The sequence below is a fragment of the Callionymus lyra genome, chromosome 10 (assembly GCF_982586985.1).
Source record: "Callionymus lyra chromosome 10, fCalLyr1.hap1.1, whole genome shotgun sequence".
Taxonomy (NCBI): Eukaryota; Metazoa; Chordata; class Actinopteri; order Syngnathiformes; family Callionymidae; genus Callionymus; species Callionymus lyra.
Window position 1 is genome coordinate 13,554,121 of NC_141827.1, and position 20,312 is coordinate 13,574,432.

At 39.3% G+C, this 20,312-nt stretch overlaps 2 protein-coding genes across 3 annotated transcripts; both read left to right on the forward strand.

The window, feature by feature from the left end:
• Positions 1 to 281: 281 nt before the first annotated feature.
• On the forward strand, positions 282 to 8,389 carry LOC148070435 (uncharacterized). The gene is made up of 6 exons (XM_087801581.1): positions 282 to 457; positions 849 to 878; positions 3,035 to 3,218; positions 4,642 to 5,849; positions 6,554 to 6,771; positions 7,911 to 8,389. Exons 2-6 carry the CDS (start codon positions 849 to 851, stop codon positions 7,981 to 7,983), a joined length of 1,713 nt encoding a protein of 570 aa, XP_087657707.1. The 5' UTR covers positions 282 to 457; the 3' UTR covers positions 7,984 to 8,389.
• Positions 8,390 to 9,281: 892 nt separating this feature from the next.
• Positions 9,282 to 19,758, forward strand: LOC148070436 (uncharacterized). 2 transcript variants are annotated; one of them, XM_087801582.1, is made up of 6 exons: positions 9,282 to 9,652; positions 10,025 to 10,054; positions 14,802 to 15,000; positions 15,495 to 16,702; positions 17,933 to 18,150; positions 19,302 to 19,758. In XM_087801582.1, exons 2-6 carry the CDS (start codon positions 10,025 to 10,027, stop codon positions 19,372 to 19,374), a joined length of 1,728 nt encoding a protein of 575 aa, XP_087657708.1. In that variant the 5' UTR covers positions 9,282 to 9,652; the 3' UTR covers positions 19,375 to 19,758. The 2 variants fall into 2 exon arrangements, with proteins under 2 accessions (XP_087657708.1, XP_087657709.1); XM_087801583.1 differs by having other exon boundaries at positions 14,817 to 15,000.
• Positions 19,759 to 20,312: the final 554 nt, after the last annotated feature.

The window sequence follows — 20,312 nt, forward strand, 5'->3', positions numbered from 1 at the left end:
TTATTTTTGTTCGGCGGAAGGGCGGCACCACAGCGCCCACTATGGGCCACTTCTGTTAACTGATGAAAATGAGTAAAACACAATCTCTTTATGATTTATTCCTACCTGAAGCCTAAACTTGTCGAAGTCCCCTGTGTTAGAGGTTTTCAACCGTACAATAGTTCGTCGAACTAAGGATTAAAGCAACTTTAATACCAATCCAAATAAAAGCTTCGAAATCGTCAAAATATATATTATACTATAATATACTGGGATATATCTTTTTTTTTTTTTTTGAGGGGGGTAAATTATCGTTATGCATTTCTGACTGATATGTATACTTTATTATGTTTTATCATTTAAAAAAACGTAATTGCATTTATTTATCGCCGGAGTGCGAGCAGTGACGTCACACCCGCGTCACGGACGTAAGTACTTTCGCTTTCTTGTCCAACAACACTATCGTCAACACTTCAGGGTAAGTCAAATAAGAAACTAAGTCACATTGTTTAGCTCATTTCCGACCTTCGGTATACATGGCAAATGTATGTGTACGTGTGAGAGAGAAAGTTTTTTCTCCAACATATTCTCTCGAACACAAAAAGAAAGTAAAACTAAAAATGTAGCTAGCTTAAATATGAGCTATTAGCTTGAACAATAGCTTCAATAGGCATCACAAGAAGTGAAGTTTAATAAAAACTAAAACATATCTCATCGTCTCTGAATGTAATGGTTGGTCATATCGATACTACGTTTCTGCTGTTGACGACATGTAGCAAAACACGTTTAGTACATTTATAAATATTGTCGTCGATGTTTGTAAATCTTAAATATGTGTGTCATTTGTTTTTGTTGTGCTCCTCCTCCAGATGGCGGCGCTGGAGGACTCCACGAATGTGGTGAGTCACTGTCACGAAGCTCTTCTGCTCTTTTGTCATTAAGTTAACAAAAAGTGAAACTAATGTTTCGTTTAATAGCAAAGCTAGTTAAAGGTTTAACCAAGCTAAAGAGTGGTAGTACAATAGATCAACATTGTCTTTTCTTTTTTTGAATTGAGGTGAGAAGATAACAACAACACAGAGGTTACGCAACAAATGTATTTAAATCTTTAAAAAGTGAAAGTGTTTGTTTTTATAGGGCTCACTTTCATATATTGCCAGGTTACTCCGGTCTACGTGCCTAGAATGGTTTAACATTACTTACCTTTAACTCTGGAACCAAAGTAGTGTAAGCGAGCACTTATCATACCTATTATTAAGGGAAGCAGACTGTTTGTTTTTTTATGATTCTGATTCGCTTCCTTGATCAAATCGTTTGCAAAACTGATCAAGTCCAGTCCAAACTTTTAAAATAAAAATAAAAACTTCTAGACCCCCCTGCGGTTTGCATACAGGGCACACAGGGGTGGTTTTCTTGTCTAAACACTTGGAAGGCAGTAAGAGCAATGCAAGTCTTTTATCGACTTTTATTCCACTTTTATCTCTATCCAACCTCACATTTTAGCAACAAATTGAATTAATATTTTAACTTAAAACCTTACTTAGCATGTTGGATTTCCAGTCATGAGAGATTTTATCACTTAGTGTGAAAAATCTTTTGTCTCAAAAAAGCCAAAGATATGCTCACGGACTTTTGAACTATTACCTTACATTTTTGCGTCTATAAGATAATTAGTCCGTCATAGAACAGTGCAGTGGAAGGAAAAAAAGCCAAACAAACAAATGTTTTAGGAAATGTAATTATTGTATTTGACCCAAGCAAAACACAGAATATACTCAAAAACAAAAGAACACAAGACAAAATATTACACTTGACGAACACCCTAAAGAGGGAAACTCTGCTGATGGAAACTTGTGTTCGACTGTTGATTGTCTCCTCCATGTCTCTCAGAAAAGTTTGATTTTGATGAAGTAAATGATCATGATGATAATAAGAAATGTGAATAAGACACGCTTTGGGAATACTACAAAACGACTTCAATAAAATACAGAATAAATGAAACAGCCAAGTCTTCGTCAGCTACATTCCCTTAATAAAAATCACTGACAGCAGGGGTGAACTTCAAAAGCTTCCTTTAGCCAACTCTACAACTAACAGAAGCAAATAAAATGTATAGTTTTAACTCCACAACTAACAGAAGAAAATAAAATATATTGTTTTAGCTCCACAACTAAGAGAAGAAAATAAACTTTATAGTTTTAATGCCACAACTAACATAAGAAAATAAAATGTATAGTTTAAACTCCAAAACTAACAGAAGATAAGAAAATATATATCGTTTTAACTACACAACTAACAAAAGAAAATTAAATTTATAGTTTAAACTCCACAATGAACAGAAGAAAAGAAAACATGTAGTTTTAACTCCACAACTAACAGAAGAAATTAAAATGTATAGTTCTAACTCCACAACTAACAGAAGTAAAGAAAATATATATTTTTAACTCCACAACTAACGGAAGAAAAGAAAATATATAGTTTTAACTCTGTAACTAACAGAGTAAAATAAAACATGATGTTTTAACTCCACAACTTACAGAATAAAAGAAAGTATATAGTTTTAACTCCACTGCTAACAAAAAAAAAGTGATTTCTGAACTCTTATTTCGATCTTCACCTCAGAAAAGAAGAATGAATCTCACTTTTGAGATTTAACAAATACTCACGTGTTTCACTTCCTAATGAATCTGGAGTAGATTTCTCGTAGCGGAGATCTTCATGTGAAAACTGCGCTGCAGAAATGGCCATGAACAAGAGTAAACAAAAGTGAGTGTCGGAGTCTCACTGCTGCACAAGATGACATTTGCAGCTCTCTCACCATGATCAAGTTGCTTTTTCAAGCTACTCCGTCTGTTGCTCTCATGCTCACTCATGAACAAGACCCACAGATACTTCAATAACCCTGGACAAGAACGTGTTCACTGATCCGTTCCAAAGATTACAACTGACTTTGTCATCAATCCCCAGTTATATAACCATCTCTAAGACATTGTTGTGCTCCTTTCATTTAGTTCATCACTAACAATGTAACAGTTTTGCCTCACCCTGTTCCCAGGTTCAGCGAGTTGAAAAGTACCTCCTGGTGTACCTCAGCCTGCAGTGGTCGGAGTCTGACTTCAAAAAGAAATTCTTGACAGAGCTTGAGAGACGACTTCAAACTTGGTTCCATACGCACGGGGACTGTCACCTGTTGTGTGTCAAAGACGGGACTGCATTCATAAAACTCACGCCCGCTCCAGGTCTGCCTCATTTATAGCTTTACTGAGTGTCGAGTTATTAAACTGTGACAGTATACCGTAAATTCCGGACTACAAGCCGCTACTTTTTTCCTACACTTTAAACACTGCGGTTTATACTACGGTGCGGCTTATTCATTTTTTTTTTCGTGGCAGGAAAAACATTTTGCTCAGCAACAGTAGACCAATAGAATGAATGAGTAACTTTGTGTCAGCAGCTCCCTCCCGACTACGAGGAGAAACTTACTTCATTCCGCACATTCACTCAAACAAAGATAGCGGAGAATTCCATCGGGCCAGATGAAATCAAAAATATGGATGAAGTACCTCTGACGTTTTGTAACGCTCTGGTGCGGACTTGGTGACGCTCCAGAGTGACAGCATTAATTATAACAACACTGACCACACATGAAGCCGTTATAGAAGTTAATCAAAATATATTTACTTAATAACATTTAACAAAAAGCTCTCCTTAAAGGAGGATCAATCAAACATGAACAAAACAACGAACACCCACGACACCCCACAGTCAAATCCCCGCGATCAGTGTCCAATGTTCAAGTCCATTATTGTCCAGAAAAAAGGCTGCGTTAAGTGAATCCTAGGTGAGGCGCAGAGACGCAGGACGGCCCGCCGTGAAGTCGCGTTTATCCGCGCAATCACTGCGTTACGATCAGGTGGAAAAAAGCAAACTACTCATCCGTGTTGCCGGCGTGATGAAGAAATAATTCCCCGGTTGAAGGACACGGACAGTTTGTCCACCTGCCTCGTGCTTTTGTCGCTGGTTCCTCGGACTGTAAATATCTGACAAATGCTTAAGAAGAATAACACAGTGCTTTATTTATTTAAGTGTAAGAAATGGACGTGAATTACCGGTAGTTCATTTTTTTCCGGTGCGGCTTGTATAATTACAAAATTGATTTTCTTTCTAAAATTTGAGCATGCGGCTTTTAATCGGGTGCGCTCTGTAGTCCGGAATTTACGGTAAGTCATTGTTCTTCCTGCCTCAACCCACACCTCTTCTGCTCATTCTCTCTGTGCATAAGCAAGTATTAAAAATAAGGGTTTTTTGAATGAAAAAAAAAACATGCTTGTTCGTCGACAGTTATTACCATGCTCTCTTCTAGTCTAAATCATTACTTAACATAAACATAACATAAAATGTTTCAAATTTGATAAGAAATGAGAGGTTCTGATGTGTTCACTTGGTTTATTTTTGAAAATGTAGCTGTAGTGTTTAGTTGTCTTGTTACTGACTAAAAGATGCTGCAGAGGATCATTACAAAATAATTGAATGATTTTTAAACAGTTTACATTCAATATGTGATTTAATTGTTTATTTTCTGTGTTATGACATTTAATTAACTGCCTGCAATAAGCAGAGATGTTTAGTTTTTAATGTCTTTTTCTCTTGTTTGTCTTTTAGATGAGAGCGTTCTTAAAGAACTAGTGGGACAAACTCTGGAGGACAAGGACAAGGACAACACAGGAATTACTGTGGTCTCTTACCATTTCCCCGATCCAAGTGAGGACAAAGAAGAAACTTCTGCTCCAAAGGAAGAGTGGAATGGGCAGCAGCATCACAGTCACGTGGGCCACCAAACTGATGACAAGCATCGAGCTGAAGAGAGAGCTTCTTCTACTGTAACATGTGAACTCCCGTTCAGCATCTATCAATATATGTATGGTGCATTAGAACAGGACGTGAAGATAATCGGGAAGAGGAACAGCGTGAAGATCAGCGCGGACGTGAAGGTCACTTTTAAAGCAGCAAGCATAGATGGAAATCCAGCTCAGGCTCTCGATGAGTTCACTACTCTTGCTCAGAGGTGCTTAAGGGAAAACAAATGCTCAACTGTGGATCTGGAGAAGAACTCAATAGAGGTGAAAGAGCTACTGCCCATCCCGAAGAAGAACGACAAGTTCGACCTCTGGGGCAACAGCCTGAGCCTCTGTGGTCCGAGTCGAGAGTGGGACAAGTTCGCAAATGTCTACAGCGGCGCCAGAGATGATAAGCCAAAGCAAGGGTCAGATATCAATATCAGGGATCCTCTCGTCGACGGAGGTCTGGACATGGAGGAGACGATCTGGAAGCAGATCCAGAAAGAAGTGAATGATCTGAAAACTTCCTTTGGTGTTGAGTTCAGAGAGTCTGCTTTCAGTCGGGGGAAAGTCAACGTGAAGGTTTTAAACCAAAGAGGAAGAAACATGGCAACGCAGAGTCACGCCACCAGAGCGCTGTTGCGTCTGTACCAGAAGAGGGCGACGGCATGTTCACAACTTTTTCACGGACCAATGTCCAGTGCAGATGTGTTGACCGCGTCGAATGGCACGCATGTCCCACCAGTTGCAGCAGCAGAGAGTGACCCTGAGGACGGTTGTCCTATCTGTCTGGATTCCATCACCAACAAAACACAGCTCAAGTGCAAACACAGCTTTTGTAAGCAATGCATTGAGCAGTCCATCAAATCGCTGGGAAAGACCTGCCCTGTGTGTAAATTTGTCTTCGGTCGGATGGAGGGAGACCAGCCAGACGGCAACATGACAGAGGACATAAATAATAGGTTATTTATTCCTGGTTTTAATACCACAGCCATTGTAATCAACTATTACATTCCAGATGGAATCCAAACGGTAAGCCTGCTTGAAACAAAGCTTCATGTCAATGAATGGATGGGTGAAAGCATGTAGATCAAATGATGACTCAATGGGTGAACAGGCTGAATGTGTGACACCCCTGCCCTAAACTGTCCATCTTTTCACCATCATGATTGCTTGGACCTCCTTAATGATGGTCGTGGTTTATAATATTTGTTGTTTTTTGAAAATTCCACTGAAAACTCATAGATTGATGACAAGCTAGTCGTCTGGACTATTACAACAGTTTATTTTTGTGTCTAAACAAGAAGAAGCTGTCTCGCCTGCAGTTAATACAAAACTCTGCAGCGAGAATTCTGACCCGCTCTAGTAGAAGAACACGCTTCTGGACCAGAAGAGAGAAATCCTTCCAGGCTGTTGCTCCTAAGCTTTGGAACGATCTTCCTCTCCCTCTGTGTTTGATGATCTACTGACTCCTTCAAGAAACATTTTAAGACCTTTTTATTTGTGCAGGATTTTCCGGATTTTCTGGGACTCCTGTGTTTGTCTTATGTATCTTGACCTTTTAAAGTATATACTTTAACTGTGTATTGTTTTTGATTGTTCAAGTGCTTTGAGACCCTGGTCTAGAAAGGCACTTTAGAAATAACCATTACTTACTTTCTTACTTACAAACATTTCCAGTTTCTTCAGTCCCTGTCTTTTCATGTTTTTTTCCCCCTTTGTGGTTCTTCTCACAGAAAAGGCATCCTAATCCTGGCAGCAAATATCATGGACTCTCAAGACAAGCATACCTACCAAACAATAAAGAAGGAAGAAAGGTGCTCAAACTTCTGAGGAGAGCCTTTGATCAAAAGCTCATTTTCACCGTTGGGACGTCCAGAACCACAGGGCAGGACAACCAAGTGACCTGGAATGACATCCACCACAAGACCCGCATCGATGGAGGACCACAGAAGTACGTCTTTTTCAAGCTACTTAAGAGAGAAAATATTAACGCTTGTGGACAAAGAACCACAGCAAAGGAAGAAAGTTTTGATTGGAGTTGACGTATATAACTGCAAGTGTGATGTAAAATGTTGGGAATCTAATGAACATCATTCGTCAAAAAGAAAAACATCCAACTTATCAAAAGGAGACATTAGGTCAGAAAATTGAAGGAAGAATGAAATGTGAGAAAAAAGTAAAACTACGTTAGTGTTTGAAAAAGTGAAATGTGATTAATCGTATTCATCGGATGTGAATAATCACAACTCATTAGCTTAACCTCAAAGATTCTACTGCAGGCCCAGACTTGCCCATCTCTGGAGGAGCCCTGAGACTGACTGAGGACGGGCTGAGACATCTCTCATTTCATGTCTTAACTAGAAGGATCTGTCTCGCCTGCAGTTGATACAAAACTCTGCAGCGAGAATTCTGACCGCTCTAGTAGAAGAACTCACATTTCTCCGATCCTTAAAACTCTTCACTGGCTGCCAGTTTCTTTCAGGATCAATTTTAAAATTCTGGTTCTTACGCTCAGATCTATTCATGGTCTTCCTTACATCAGTGATCTGATCCAGCCTTACACCACAGCTCGGGCTCTGAGGTCTGTGGATCAGAATCTACTGGTGGTTCCTGAACATACTTCAGGACCAGAGGAGAGAAATCCTATGAAATTTGGAACGATCTTCCTCTCCCTCTGTGTTTGATGATCTACTGACTCCTTCAAGAAACATTTTAAGACATTTTTATTTGTTCAGGCTTTTCCTTGATTTTCTGGAACTCCTGTGATGTTCTCTGTGTTATCTTGACCTTTTTAAGTATATATTTTATTGAGTATTGTTCTGATTGTTTAAGCACTTTGTGAGCCTGGACCATATATAAATATGACTTGCTTACTTACTTACTCTCGCCTGGCATTGTTAAGGAACACAGGAGGTCTAAACATTGTTTTTACCAGACCTGTACAGACTAGTGTGTTAAGAAGGAAAGTGTGATCTACTCCATCATCTGTGCATCCATGAACCTGTGGGCTCATTTAACACGGATGGTTCTGTCCAAACTTCATGACTGATGACACGCTTGTGTTGCTCACAGTTTCTGTTTCTTCCACAGTTTTGGGTATCCTGATCCGGACTACCTGATGAGAGTCCAGCAGGAGCTGAAGGACAGAGGCATCAGTGACTGATCAAGTTGTCATGACCTCCAACAATCTTTTTGTTCCCTGACCTGATATTCATGTTCACTGACACACACAGACGACAGTAATATTGGTTGTATTACGGCAGGTTGAACAAATGTTTTTGCAAGCAAATCATAGAATCAGATATTATTCAAACTCCAAACTAAATAAAGTTCATAAATGAAGAGCAGCTTCAAATATAAGTATTTACAAAGGTGAGGCTCTCCTCAAGTGCCTTTAATTTGACATGTTTGATTGTAAGACTAAATGTTTAAGCAACTTTCCTTCTAGCAGAAGATTTCAGTTGCCAATAGTCCATAATCACACGCCGTGAAACAATCATCTGTAGCAAAAGTAAATTAGAAGTTTGAATGTCCATGAAGTACCTAATAAAAAGTACCTAGTACCATAATTTCTCTCCAGTGTTGAATGTATGTCATTGTGTTTATTTCATCTGCACCAGCCTGTGAAGCAAACGTATATCAACTGTCACTGTGGTTATTCGCTACAATCCACGGCAAAACAAATTAAACAAATCTGGTGATATTGACTCATTTGTATAAACTGGTTAAATTATCTGTGTTCAAAAAAATGTCATACGCCAGTAAAGAACTAATACAACATTATGATTTTTTTTTTTAAACAAGAAATAATACGACCGCAGAGATCATCTCAACAATCACCGATGGGTTTGTCGTCTGCATTCAAAATAAGGAATTATACTAGAAGAATAAACTTGCATTTTAAACAGAACAATATATGATCTTGGTAATAAGGGATCAAACGGCAGAAGATGCTCCTAATTTGAAAGCCGTCATTCGACCTCCTGGATGAAGTTTAGGCAATTTACTGCAAAGTTAAGATCTCCAAGTTAATCCAGCGGCAGATCTGTTGCTGTGTCTCAAATCGCATACTAGCGTACTGAAAGTTAGTATTTTTAGTGCGTTAGTGCGTCTCAATTCTTAGTATGCGAAATTTAGTGCGCCATGCACACTAAATTGGCGTACTAACACGCCCACAAAACTGAGCATGGTTCGATGGACACTAACCACACTAAACAGCTCCATCTTAGTGACGTTTTAAACGGAAGTTACGTCGTATATAAATGCATATATATTCATATACTTACAGGTGTATTTTCCGCAGCAGTAGGAGGATGACACGTCTTCGCTGCTGATACCAGCTTAAATATCTCACGATTATTTAGATTCTCATATTTTTTCTTTATTTCTTTCTCCAAAGTTGCAAAGAAAAATAGAAATACTATCTGTGGAGAATTTGCGTACTAGTTAGTACGTACACTAAACTGATGCATACTAACTTCTAGCATACTAAGAGTAGTATGCGATTTGAACAGATAGTATGTCTCAAATCAAACACTGCTGCTACACACTAACAGTAAATGACGTGACAGCTTCTTCTTCTATTTAACGATGGTTGCAACCAGCTGTTTGAACGCTATCGCCGACACCTGCTGGCAGCACGTTTTGCAAGTTTGGACGAAGAAATAAAGAAAAAAAAAAATCAGAATCGAAATATTCGCGAGATATTTAAGCTGGAATCAGCACCGACTCCTCCTACATCCTCCTCGTCTTCTGCCATTCTTGTTTACCACACGCCATCCGCTAAGTACTTTCGCTTTCTTTTCCTTCAACACTATCGTCAACACTTCAGGGTAAGTCAAATAAGAAACTATGTCACATTGTTTAGCTCATTTTCCGACCTTCGGGATACAAGTTTTTCTCCAACATATTCTCTCGAACACAAAAAGAAAGTAAAACTAAAAATGTAGCTAGCTTAGATATGAGCTATTAGCTTGAACAATAGCTTCAATAGGCATCACAAGAAGTGAAGTTTAATAAAAACTAAAACATATCTCACCGTCTCTGAATGTAATAGTTGGTCATATCGATACTACGTTTCTGCTGTTGACGACATGTAGCAAAACACGTTTAGTACATTTATAAATATTGTCGTCGATGTTTGTAAATCTTAAATATGTGTGTCAGTAATCGACGCATTTGTTTTTGTTGTGCTCCTCCTCCAGATGGCGGCGCTGGAAGACTCCACGAATGTGGTGAGTCACTGTCACGAAGCTCTTCTGCTCTTTTGTCATTAAGTTAACAAAAAGTGAAACTAATGTTTCGTTTAATAGCAAAGCTAGTTAAAGGTTTAACCAAGCTAAAGAGTGATAGTACAATAGATAAACATTGTCTTTTCTTTTTTTGAATTGAGGTGAGAAGATAACAACAACACAGAGGTTACGCAACAAATGTATTTTAATCTTGAAAAAGTGAAAGTGTTTTATTTTTAGGGCTCACTTTCATATATTGCCAGGTTACCCCGGCCTACGTGCCTAGAATGTCTTAACATTACTTACCTTTAACTCTGGAACCAAAGTAGTGTAAGCGAGCACTTATCGTACCTATTATTAAGGGAAGCAGACTGTTTTTTTTTTTTATGATTCTGATTCGCTTCCTTGATCAAATCGTTTGCAAAACTGATCAAGTCCAGTCCAAACTTTTAAAAGAAAAATAAAAACTTCTAGACCCCCCTGCGGTTTGCACACAGGGGTGGTTTTCTTGTCTAAACACTTGGAAGACAGTAAGAGCAATGCAAGTCTTTTATCGACTTTTATTCCACTTTTATCTCTATCCAACCTCACATTTTAGCAAAAAAATTGAATTAATATTTTAACTTAAAACCTTACTTAGCATGTTGGATTTCCAGTCATGAGAGATTTTATCACTTGGTGTGAAAAATCTTTTCTCAATGTCTCAAAAAAGCCAAAGATATGCTCACGGACTTTTGAACTATTACCTTACATTTTTGCGTCTATAAGATAATTAGTCCGTCATAGAACAGTGCAGTGGAGGGAAAAAAAGCCAAACAAACAAATGTTTTAGGAAATGTAATTATTGTATTTGACCCAAGCAAAACACAGAATATACTCAAAAACAAAAGAACTCAAGACAAAATATTTCACTTGACGAAAACCCTAAAGAGGGAAACTCTGCTGATGGAAACCTGTGTTCGACTGTTGATTGTCTCCTCCATGTCTCTCAGAAAAGTTTGATTTTGATGAAGTAAATGATCATGATGATAATAAGAAATGTGAATAAGACACGCTTTGGGAATACTACAAAACGACTTCAATAAAAGACAGAATAAATGAAACAGCCAAGTCTTCTTCAGCTATATTCCCTTAATTAAATCACTGACAGCAGGGGTGAACTTCAAAAGCTTCCTTTAGCTACAGTGATTTGTGTGTTAGGATCTGATAAGCTCGTGTATATATTTATTGTATGACCTGACAGTTCTACGTCATTTGGTGCTCCGCCCTCTAACCGCTTCGCTATTGGTTTATCCTCGAGGCCCTTCCTCGTCTCTGATAAAGCTTAAAGAACTCGGCCCCCCTGCTTGGTGCAGTCCACTTCCTATAAAGGCGGGAAATACCCGCCGCACTTCCTCCTTTACAACAAAACAGTAAGCTCCTGACAGTTGAATGTAATGATGGCAATGAATTTTGCAGTGGACAAATGTGTGTGCATGAAGCTCTAAGACTCGCTGGAGAGGGGGGACACACATTTCTGATTCGTTTGTCTAGGCCCAATGCAATGCTGTTTTATAAGTGTCTCCCTCGCAAACAACATGGCATTCCTGTGCGGTACACTCAACAAGCTCATGTTCCAATGTGATGAGAAGAAGTTGTTTGTTGGGCCCTGGTGAGTCGAGCCTAGTCGTCCCTCGATCGTGAACACACTGCGACGAGGAGGACGACTGACACGCTGCATGGAGATTGACCATGTGGTATGCGAGAGCGATCCAGGTAAGTATCTCTTGCAGACAACATGGCCCTCCTCCAGTGCACTCGACGGGCTCACTTCTACAGTGTACTGCAGGGGAGGTAGAGGATAACCACAGAGGCTGCCCTCCTCAGGATGACGCGTGTATATGCTCTCCTGGAGGAGGTACCGAACTCTGCTCGGCAAAACGTTGACATCTGTGGTGAGTTTGTCCATATTTTTTCGGAGATTTCAGGAATATCCCCGGAGACTCCAGTCCAGCAGTTAGTTTACCTGGGGGTACTGCTGAACAGGGAGGAAGCCCATTCTCCTACTGACAACACAGTTGCTGGAAGCTCGGCGTCATGTAAAAAAAAGTAGAAAGAAGGACGGCAGCAGGCGCTGTTATGTCCCTCCTTGGGCTCGTGGCAGCAGCTCACACGGCAGTCCGGCTGGGCTTGCTCAATTTGAGGGATCTCCAGAGATGGTTGGTCGTCTCAAGCTAGACCCTAAGCGGTACAGAGGTCGAAAAGTGAGCCTTCCCGCTTTGGTTTTGCAGGACATCAAGTTTATTGGAACTCTCTAACCAACCTCAGACAGAGAGTTCCATTAGGTTGCGTCCTTCATTACACTTAAGTGTTCACAGACGCATCTATGACAAGTTGGGGAGGCACCTTGGGTCCCCATTAGCCCTGAGAGTCTTCCTTTTGAGTTGAGAAGGCCATCAGTGTCATTGCGTCCGAACCCAGCGTTCCGTCGTCCAAAGGTTCTCAACTCCTCCTTCCGGGCAACAACTCTCACGCTGCAGGCCTTCCAACCGCTGCCCCACTTGGACCCGGGTCAAGATCGTCTGCACCTGTTGTCCTGTGTGGGTTTTGATTTGCGGCACCTGGCCTTATTAATTTGCCCCGGTAGATGTTGGCTGGGTGATCAGCCTTCGCTAGAGCCTATCTCCTCGACATTGCGACAGGATCAGTAGCTCATACTGTTTTTGAGCGATTCCATTCCCCCGAGGCCTGCGGCCCAAATGGATCTGGATCCTGGGCCGGCGGGGCCCTAGTGATGCTGCTGTCAGGACCAGCGTCTAGCTAGGGCTACATTGATCCCGTCATGCTTCGCCTTGGGTTTAAACCAATAGTGAAGCGGTTAGAGGGCGGAGTCATCATCATAATCTCAAGTTCTACGAATTGGTGCTCCGCCCTATAACCTCGTCGCCCAGCAGCCACCTTTCTCGATGAGTTTTCAGTTGGAGGAAGTGCGGTGGGTATTTCCCGCGTTTATAGGAAGTGGACTGGACCCAGCTGGGTGGCGAGTTAATTAAGCTTTCTTAGAGACGAGGCGGGACCTCGAGGATAAACCAATAGCGAAGCGGTTAGAGGACTTTAATTAACTAGTCCTAACAATTTAATAACTCAGGGGTTTTAACTCTACAACTAACAGAAGAAAATAAAATGCATCGTTTTAACTCCATAACTAACAGAAGAAAAGAAAACATGTAGTTTTAACTCCACAACTAACAGAAGAAAAGAAAACATGTAGTTTTAACTCCACAACTAACAGAAGAAAAGAAAATATATTGTTTTAACTCCACATGTAACAGAATAAAATAAACTATATAGTTTTAACACCACAACTAACAGAAGAAAATAAAATGTATAGTTTAAACTCCACAACTAACAGAAGATAAGAAAATATATCGTTTTAACTACACAACTAACAGAAGAAAATAAAATGTATAGTTTTAACTCTACAACTAACAGAAGAAAATTAAATGTATGGTTTAAACTCCACAATGAACAGAAGAAAAGAAAACATGTATAGTTTTAACTCCACAACTAATAGAAGAAAATAAAATATATAGTTTTAACTCCACAACTAACATATTAAAAGAAAGTATATAGTTTTAACTCCAAAACTAACGGAAGAAAATAAAATATATTGTTTTAACTCCACATCTAACAGAATAAAATAAAATATATAGTTTTAACTCCACAACTAACATATTAAAAGAAAGTATGTAGTTTTAACTCCACAACTATCAGAAGAAAAGAAAGTATATCGTTTTAACACCACAACTAACGGAAGAAAATAAAATATATAGTTTAAACTCCACAACAGAATAAAATAAAAATATATAGTTTTAACTCCATAACTAACAGAAGAAAAGAAAACATGTAGTTTTACCTCCACAACTAACAGAAGAAAATAAAATACAGTATATTGTTTTAACTCCACATCTAACAGAATAAAATAAACTATATAGTTTGAACACCACAACTAACAGAAGAAAATAAAATGTATAGTTTAAACTCCACAACTAACAGAAGATAAGAAAATATATCGTTTTAACTACACAACTAACAGAAGAAAATAAAATATATAGTTTTAACTCTACAACTAACAGGATAAAATCAAATTTATGGTTTAAACTCCACAACTAACAGAATAAAATAAAATATATAGTTTTAACTCCACAACTATCAGAAGAAAAGAAAGTATATAGTTTTAACTCCACAACTAACGGAAGAAAATAAAATATATAGTTTTAACTCCACAACTAACAGAAGAAAATAAAATATATAGTTTTAACTCCACAACTAACAGAAGAAAATAAAATATATAGTTTTAACTCCTCAACTATCAGAAGAAAAGAAAATATATTGTTTTATCTCCACAACTAACAGAAGAAAATACAATATATCGTTTTAAATCCACAACTAACATAATAAAAGAAAGTATAGAGTTTAACTCCACAACTATCAGAAGAAAAGAAAATATATAGTTTTATCTCCACTGCTAACGAAAAAAAATTGCAGCTCTCTCACCATGATCAAGTAGATTTTTCAAGCTACTCCGTCTGTTGCTCTCATGCTCACTCATGAACAAGACCCACAGATACTTCAATAACCCTGGACAAGAACGTGTTCACTGATACGTTCCAAAGATTACAACTGACTTTGTCATCAATCCTCAGTTATATCCCATCTCTAAGACATTGTTGTGCTCCTTTCATTTAGTTCATCACTAACAATGTAACAGTTTTGCCTCACCCAGGTTCAGCGAGTTGAAAAGTGCCTCCTGGTGTACCTCAGCCTGCAGTGGTCGGAGTCTGACTTCAAAAAGAAATTCTTGACAGAGCTTGAGAGACGACTTCAAACTTGGTTCCATACGCACACGGACTGTCACCTGTTGTGTGTCAAAGACAAGACTGCGTTCATAAAACTCACGCCCGCTCCAGGTCTGCCTCATTTATAGCTTTACTGAGTGTCGAGTTATTAAACTGTGACAGTATAAGTCATTGTTCTTCCTGCCTCAACCCACACCTCTTCTGCTCATTCTCTCTGTGCATAAGAAAGTATTAAAAATAAGAGTTTTTTGAATGAAAAAAAAAACATGCTTGTTCGTCGACAGTTATTACCATGCTCTCTTCTAGTCTAAATCATTACTTAACATAAACATAACATAAAATGTTTCAAATTTGATAAGAAATGAGAGGTTCTGATGTGTTCACTTGGTTTATTTTTGAAAATGTAGCTGTAGTGTTTAGTTGTCTTGTTACTGACTAAAAGATGCTGCAGAGGATCATTACAAAATAATTGAATGATTTTTAAACAGTTTACATTCAATATGTGATTTAATTGTTTATTTTCTGTGTTATGACATTTAATTAACTGCCTGCAATAAGCAGAGATGTTTAGTTTTTAATGTCTTTTTCTCTTGTTTGTCTTTTAGATGAGAGCGTTCTTAAAGAACTAGTGGGACAAACTCTGGAGGACAAGGACAAGGACAACACAGGAATTACTGTGGTCTCTTACCATTTCCCCGATCCAAGTGAGGACAAAGAAGAAACTTCTGCTCCAGAGGAAGAGTGGAATGGGCAGCAGCATCACAGTCACGTGGGCCACCAAACTGATGACAAGCATCAACCTGAAGAGAGAGCTTCTTCTACTGTAACATGTGAACTCCCGTTCAGCATCTATCAATATATGTATGGTGCATTAGAACAGGACTTGAAGATTATCGGGAAGAGGAACAGCGTGAAGATCAGCGCGGACGTGAAGGTCACTTTTAAAGCAGCAAGCATAGATGGAAATCCAGCTCAGGCTCTCGATGAGTTCACTACTCTTGCTCAGAGGTGCTTAAGGGAAAACAAATGCTCAACTGTGGATCTGGAGAAGAACTCAATAGAGGTGAAAGAGCTTCTGCCCATCCCGAAGAAGAACGACAAGTTCGACCTCTGGGGCAACAGCCTGAGCGTCTGTGGTCCGAGTCGAGAGCGGGAAGAGATTGCAGATGTCTACAGCGGCGCCAGAGATGATAAGCCAAAGCAAGGGTCAGATATCAATATCAGGGATCCTCTCGTCGACGGAGGTCTGGACATGGAGGAGACGATCTGGAAGCAGATCCAGAAAGAAGTGAATGATCTGAAAACTTCCTTTGGTGTTGAGTTCAGAGAGTCTGCTTTCAGTCGGGGGAAAGTCAACGTGAAGGTTTTAAACCAAAGAGACAGAAACATGGCAACGCAGAGTCACACCACCAGAGCGCTGTTGCGTCTGTACCAGAAGAGGGCGACGGCATGTTCACAACTTTTTCACGGACCAATGTCCAGTGCAGATGTGTTGACCGCGTCGAATGGCACGCATGTCCCACCAGTTGCAGCAGCAGAGAGTGACCCTGAGGACCGTTGTCCTATCTGTCTGGATTCCATCACCAACAAAACACAGCTCAAGTGCAAACACAGCTTTTGTAAGCAATGCATTGAGCAGTCCATCAAATCGCTGGGAAAGAACTGCCCTGTGTGTAAATTTGTCTTCGGTCGGATGGAGGGAGACCAGCCAGACGGCAACATGACAGAGGACTTTAATAATGATTTATTTATTCCTGGTTTTAATACCACAGCCATTGTAATCAACTACCACATTCCAAATGGAATCCAAACGGTAAGCCTGCTTGAAGCAAAGCTTCATGTCAATGAATGGACGTGTGGATGAATGGATGGGTGAAAGCATGTAGATCAAATGATGACTCAATGGGTGAAAGGATTGGATATTGTCCATAATTTATTGGTTGACTTGCCTTCCACCAAAGACTCAAAGGTGGTGAAAGGTTTCTGTTCCAACCAGTCGCACATTTGAGCTAAAGTAATACTTCACTCATTTTCCTCCTGTCAGCTAAGGGTTGGGATTATTATATTTGTAGCATGCAAGCCTTTACATTTCTGGTACAAACCAGATTAAAATATAAACTTGTTTGTTTTCTTTCTGGAACAATTTCTCTTGTGGAGGCTTCAAGCCAAGAGGGACATTACAGACGAGCACCAGGGAGGTATTAGGATGTTTTTAAGTGACGATCCCTGAGCACGGTCTGCCACATTTTTGACTATAAACAAGAAAAATTACTCTGAAAGTACAACCAACAATTAGTCAACATGAGTCTAAGTAGAAAATGAGTTGACATTCTTGGTTGAAAGTATCAGCTGAAACAAGCAGCACATGGATGAACAACTGAATACAGTCTTCAGACCTGATTCGTTCAACGACATGTGCTTCACAGGTCGAATGTGTGACACCCCTGCCCTAAACTATCTTTTCACCATCATGATTGCTTGGACCTCCTCAATGATGCGCACTCGTGGTTTATTATATTTGTTGTTTTTTGAAAATTCCACTGAAAACTCAGATTGATGACAAGCTAGTCGTCTGGACTATTACAACAGTTTATTTTTGTGTCTAAACAAGAAGAAGCTGTCTCGCCTGCAGTTAATACAAAACTCTGCAGCGAGAATTCTGACCTGCTCTAGTAGAAGAACACGCTTCTGGACCAGAGGAGAGAAATCCTTCCAGGCTGTTGCTCCTAAGCTTTGGAACGATCTTCCTCTCCCTCTGTGTTTGATGATCTACTGACTCCTTCAAGAAACATCTTAAGACATTTTTATTTGTGCAGGATTTTCCTGATTTTCTGGGACTCCTGTGTTTGTCTTATGTGTCTTGACCTTTTAAAGTATATACTTTAACTGTGTATTGTTTTTGATTGTTCAAGTGCTTTGAGACCCTGGTCTAGAAAGGCACTTTAGAAATAACCATTACTTACTTTCTTACTTACAAACATTTCCAGTTTCTTCAGTCCCTGTCTTTTCATGTTTTTTTTCCCCTTTGTGGTTCTTCTCACAGAAAAGGCATCCTAATCCTGGCAGGAAATATCATGGACTCTCAAGACAAGCATACCTACCAAACAATAAAGAAGGAAGAAAGGTGCTCAAACTTCTGAGGAGAGCCTTTGATCAAAAGCTCATTTTCACCGTTGGGACGTCCAGAACCACAGGGCAGGACAACCAAGTGACTTGGAATGACATCCACCACAAGACCCGCATCAATGGAGGACCACAGAAGTACGTCTTTTTCAAGCTACTTAAGAGAGAAAATATTAACGCTTGTGGACAAAGAACCACAGCAAAGGAAGAAAGTTTTAATTGGAGTTGACGTATATAACTGCAAGTGTGATGTAAAATGTTGGGAATCTAATGAACATCATTCGTCAAAAAGAAAAACATCCAACTTATCAAAAGGAGACATTAGGTCAGAAAATTGAAGGAAGAATGAAATGTGAGAAAAAAGTAAAACTACATTAGTGTTTGAAAAAGTGAAATGTGATTAATCGTATTCATCGGATGTGAATAATCACAACTCATTAGCTTAACCTCAAAGATTCTACTGCAGGCCCAGACTTGCCCATCTCTGGAGGAGCCCTGAGACTGACTGAGGACGGGCTGAGACATCTCTCATTTCATGTCTTAACAAGAAGGATCTGTCTCGCCTGCAGTTGATACAAAACTCTGCAGCAAGAATTCTGACCCGCTCTAGTAGAAGAACTCACATTTCCCCGATCCTAAAAACTCTTCACTGGCTGCCAGTTTCTTTCAGGATCTATTTTAAAATTCTGGTTCTTACTTTCAGATCTATTCATGGTCAGACTCCTCCTTACATCAGTGATCTGATCCAGACTTACATCCCAGCTCGGGCTCTGAGGTCTGTGGATCAAATCTACTGATGGTTCCTGAACACACTTCTAGACCAGAGGAGAGAAATCCTTTCAGGCTGTTGCTCTCCCTCTGTGTTTGATGATCTACTGACTCCTTCAAGAAACATCTTAAGACATTTTTATTTGTTCAGGCTTTTCCTTTATTTTCTGGAACTCCTGTGATGTTCTCGGGTGTTGAGTCTTGACCTTTTTAGTATATATTTTATCGAGTATTATTCTGATTGTTTAAGCGCTTTGTGAGCCTGGTCCATAAAAGTGCTCTATAAATATTACTTATTTACTTACTTACTTACTCTCGCCTGGCATTGTTAAGGAACACAGGAGGTCTAAACATTGTTTTTACCAGACCTGTACAGACTAGTGTGTTAAGAAGGAAAGTGTGATCTACTCCATCATCTGTGCATCCATGAACCTGTGGGCTCATTTAACACGGATGGTTCTGTCCAAACTTCATGGCTGATGACACGCTTGTGTTGCTCACAGTTTCTGTTTCTTCCACAGTTTTGGGTATCCTGATCCGGACTACCTGATGAGAGTCCAGCAGGAGCTGAAGGACAGAGGCATCAGTGACTGATCAAGTTGTCATGACCTCCAACAATCTTTTTGTTCCCTGACCTGATATTCATGTTCACTGACACACACAGACGACAGTGATATTGGTTGTATTACGGCAGGTTGAACAAATGTTTTTGCAAGCAAATCATAGAATCAGATATTATTCAAACTCCAAACTAAATAAAGTTCATAAATGAAGAGCAGCTTCAAATATAAGTATTTACAAAGGTGAGGCTCTCCTCAAGTGCCTTTAATTTGACATGTTTGATTGTAAGACTAAATGTTTAAGCAACTTTCCTTCTAGCAGAAGATTTCAGTTGCCAATAGTCCATAATCACACGCCGTGAAACAATCATCTGTAGCAAAAGTAAATTAGAAGTTTGAATGTCCATGAAGTACCTAATAAAAAAGTACCTAGTACCATAATTTCTCTCCAGTGTTGAATGTATGTCATTGTGTTTATTTCATCTGCACCAGCCTGTGAAGCAAACGTATATCAACTGTCACTGTGGTTATTCGCTACAATCCACGGCAAAACAAATTAAACAAATCTGGTGATATTAACTCATTTGTATAAACTGGTTAAATTATCTGTGTTCAAAAAAATGTCATACGCCAGTAAAGAACTAATACAACATTATGATTTTTTTTTTTAAACAAGAAATAATACGACCGCAGAGATCATCTCAACAATCACCGATGGGTTTGTCGTCTGCATTCAAAATAAGGAATTATACTAGAAGAATAAACTTGCATTTTAAACAGAACAATATATGATCTTGGTAATAAGGGATCAAACGGCAGAAGATGCTCCTAATTTGAAAGCCGTCATTCGACCTCCTGGATGAAGTTTAGGCAATTTACTGCAAAGTTAAGATCTCCAAGTTAATCCAGCGGCAGATCTGTTGCTGTGTCTCAAATCGCATACTAGCGTACTAAAAGTTAGTATTTTTAGTG

Bases quoted from the DNA above. Each gene is read 5' to 3' on its own strand.
- LOC148070435 (XM_087801581.1), top strand. From the start codon at position 849: ATGGCGGCGCTGGAGGACTCCACGAATGTG. The intron at 3,219-4,641 runs GTCTGCCTCATT...TTTGTCTTTTAG, and splicing joins AAAACTCACGCCCGCTCCAG to ATGAGAGCGTTCTTAAAGAA. The intron at 5,850-6,553 runs GTAAGCCTGCTT...TTCTTCTCACAG, and splicing joins TTCCAGATGGAATCCAAACG to AAAAGGCATCCTAATCCTGG.
- LOC148070436 (XM_087801582.1), top strand. From the start codon at position 10,025: ATGGCGGCGCTGGAAGACTCCACGAATGTG. The intron at 15,001-15,494 runs GTCTGCCTCATT...TTTGTCTTTTAG, and splicing joins AAAACTCACGCCCGCTCCAG to ATGAGAGCGTTCTTAAAGAA. The intron at 18,151-19,301 runs GTACGTCTTTTT...TTTCTTCCACAG, and splicing joins ATCAATGGAGGACCACAGAA to TTTTGGGTATCCTGATCCGG.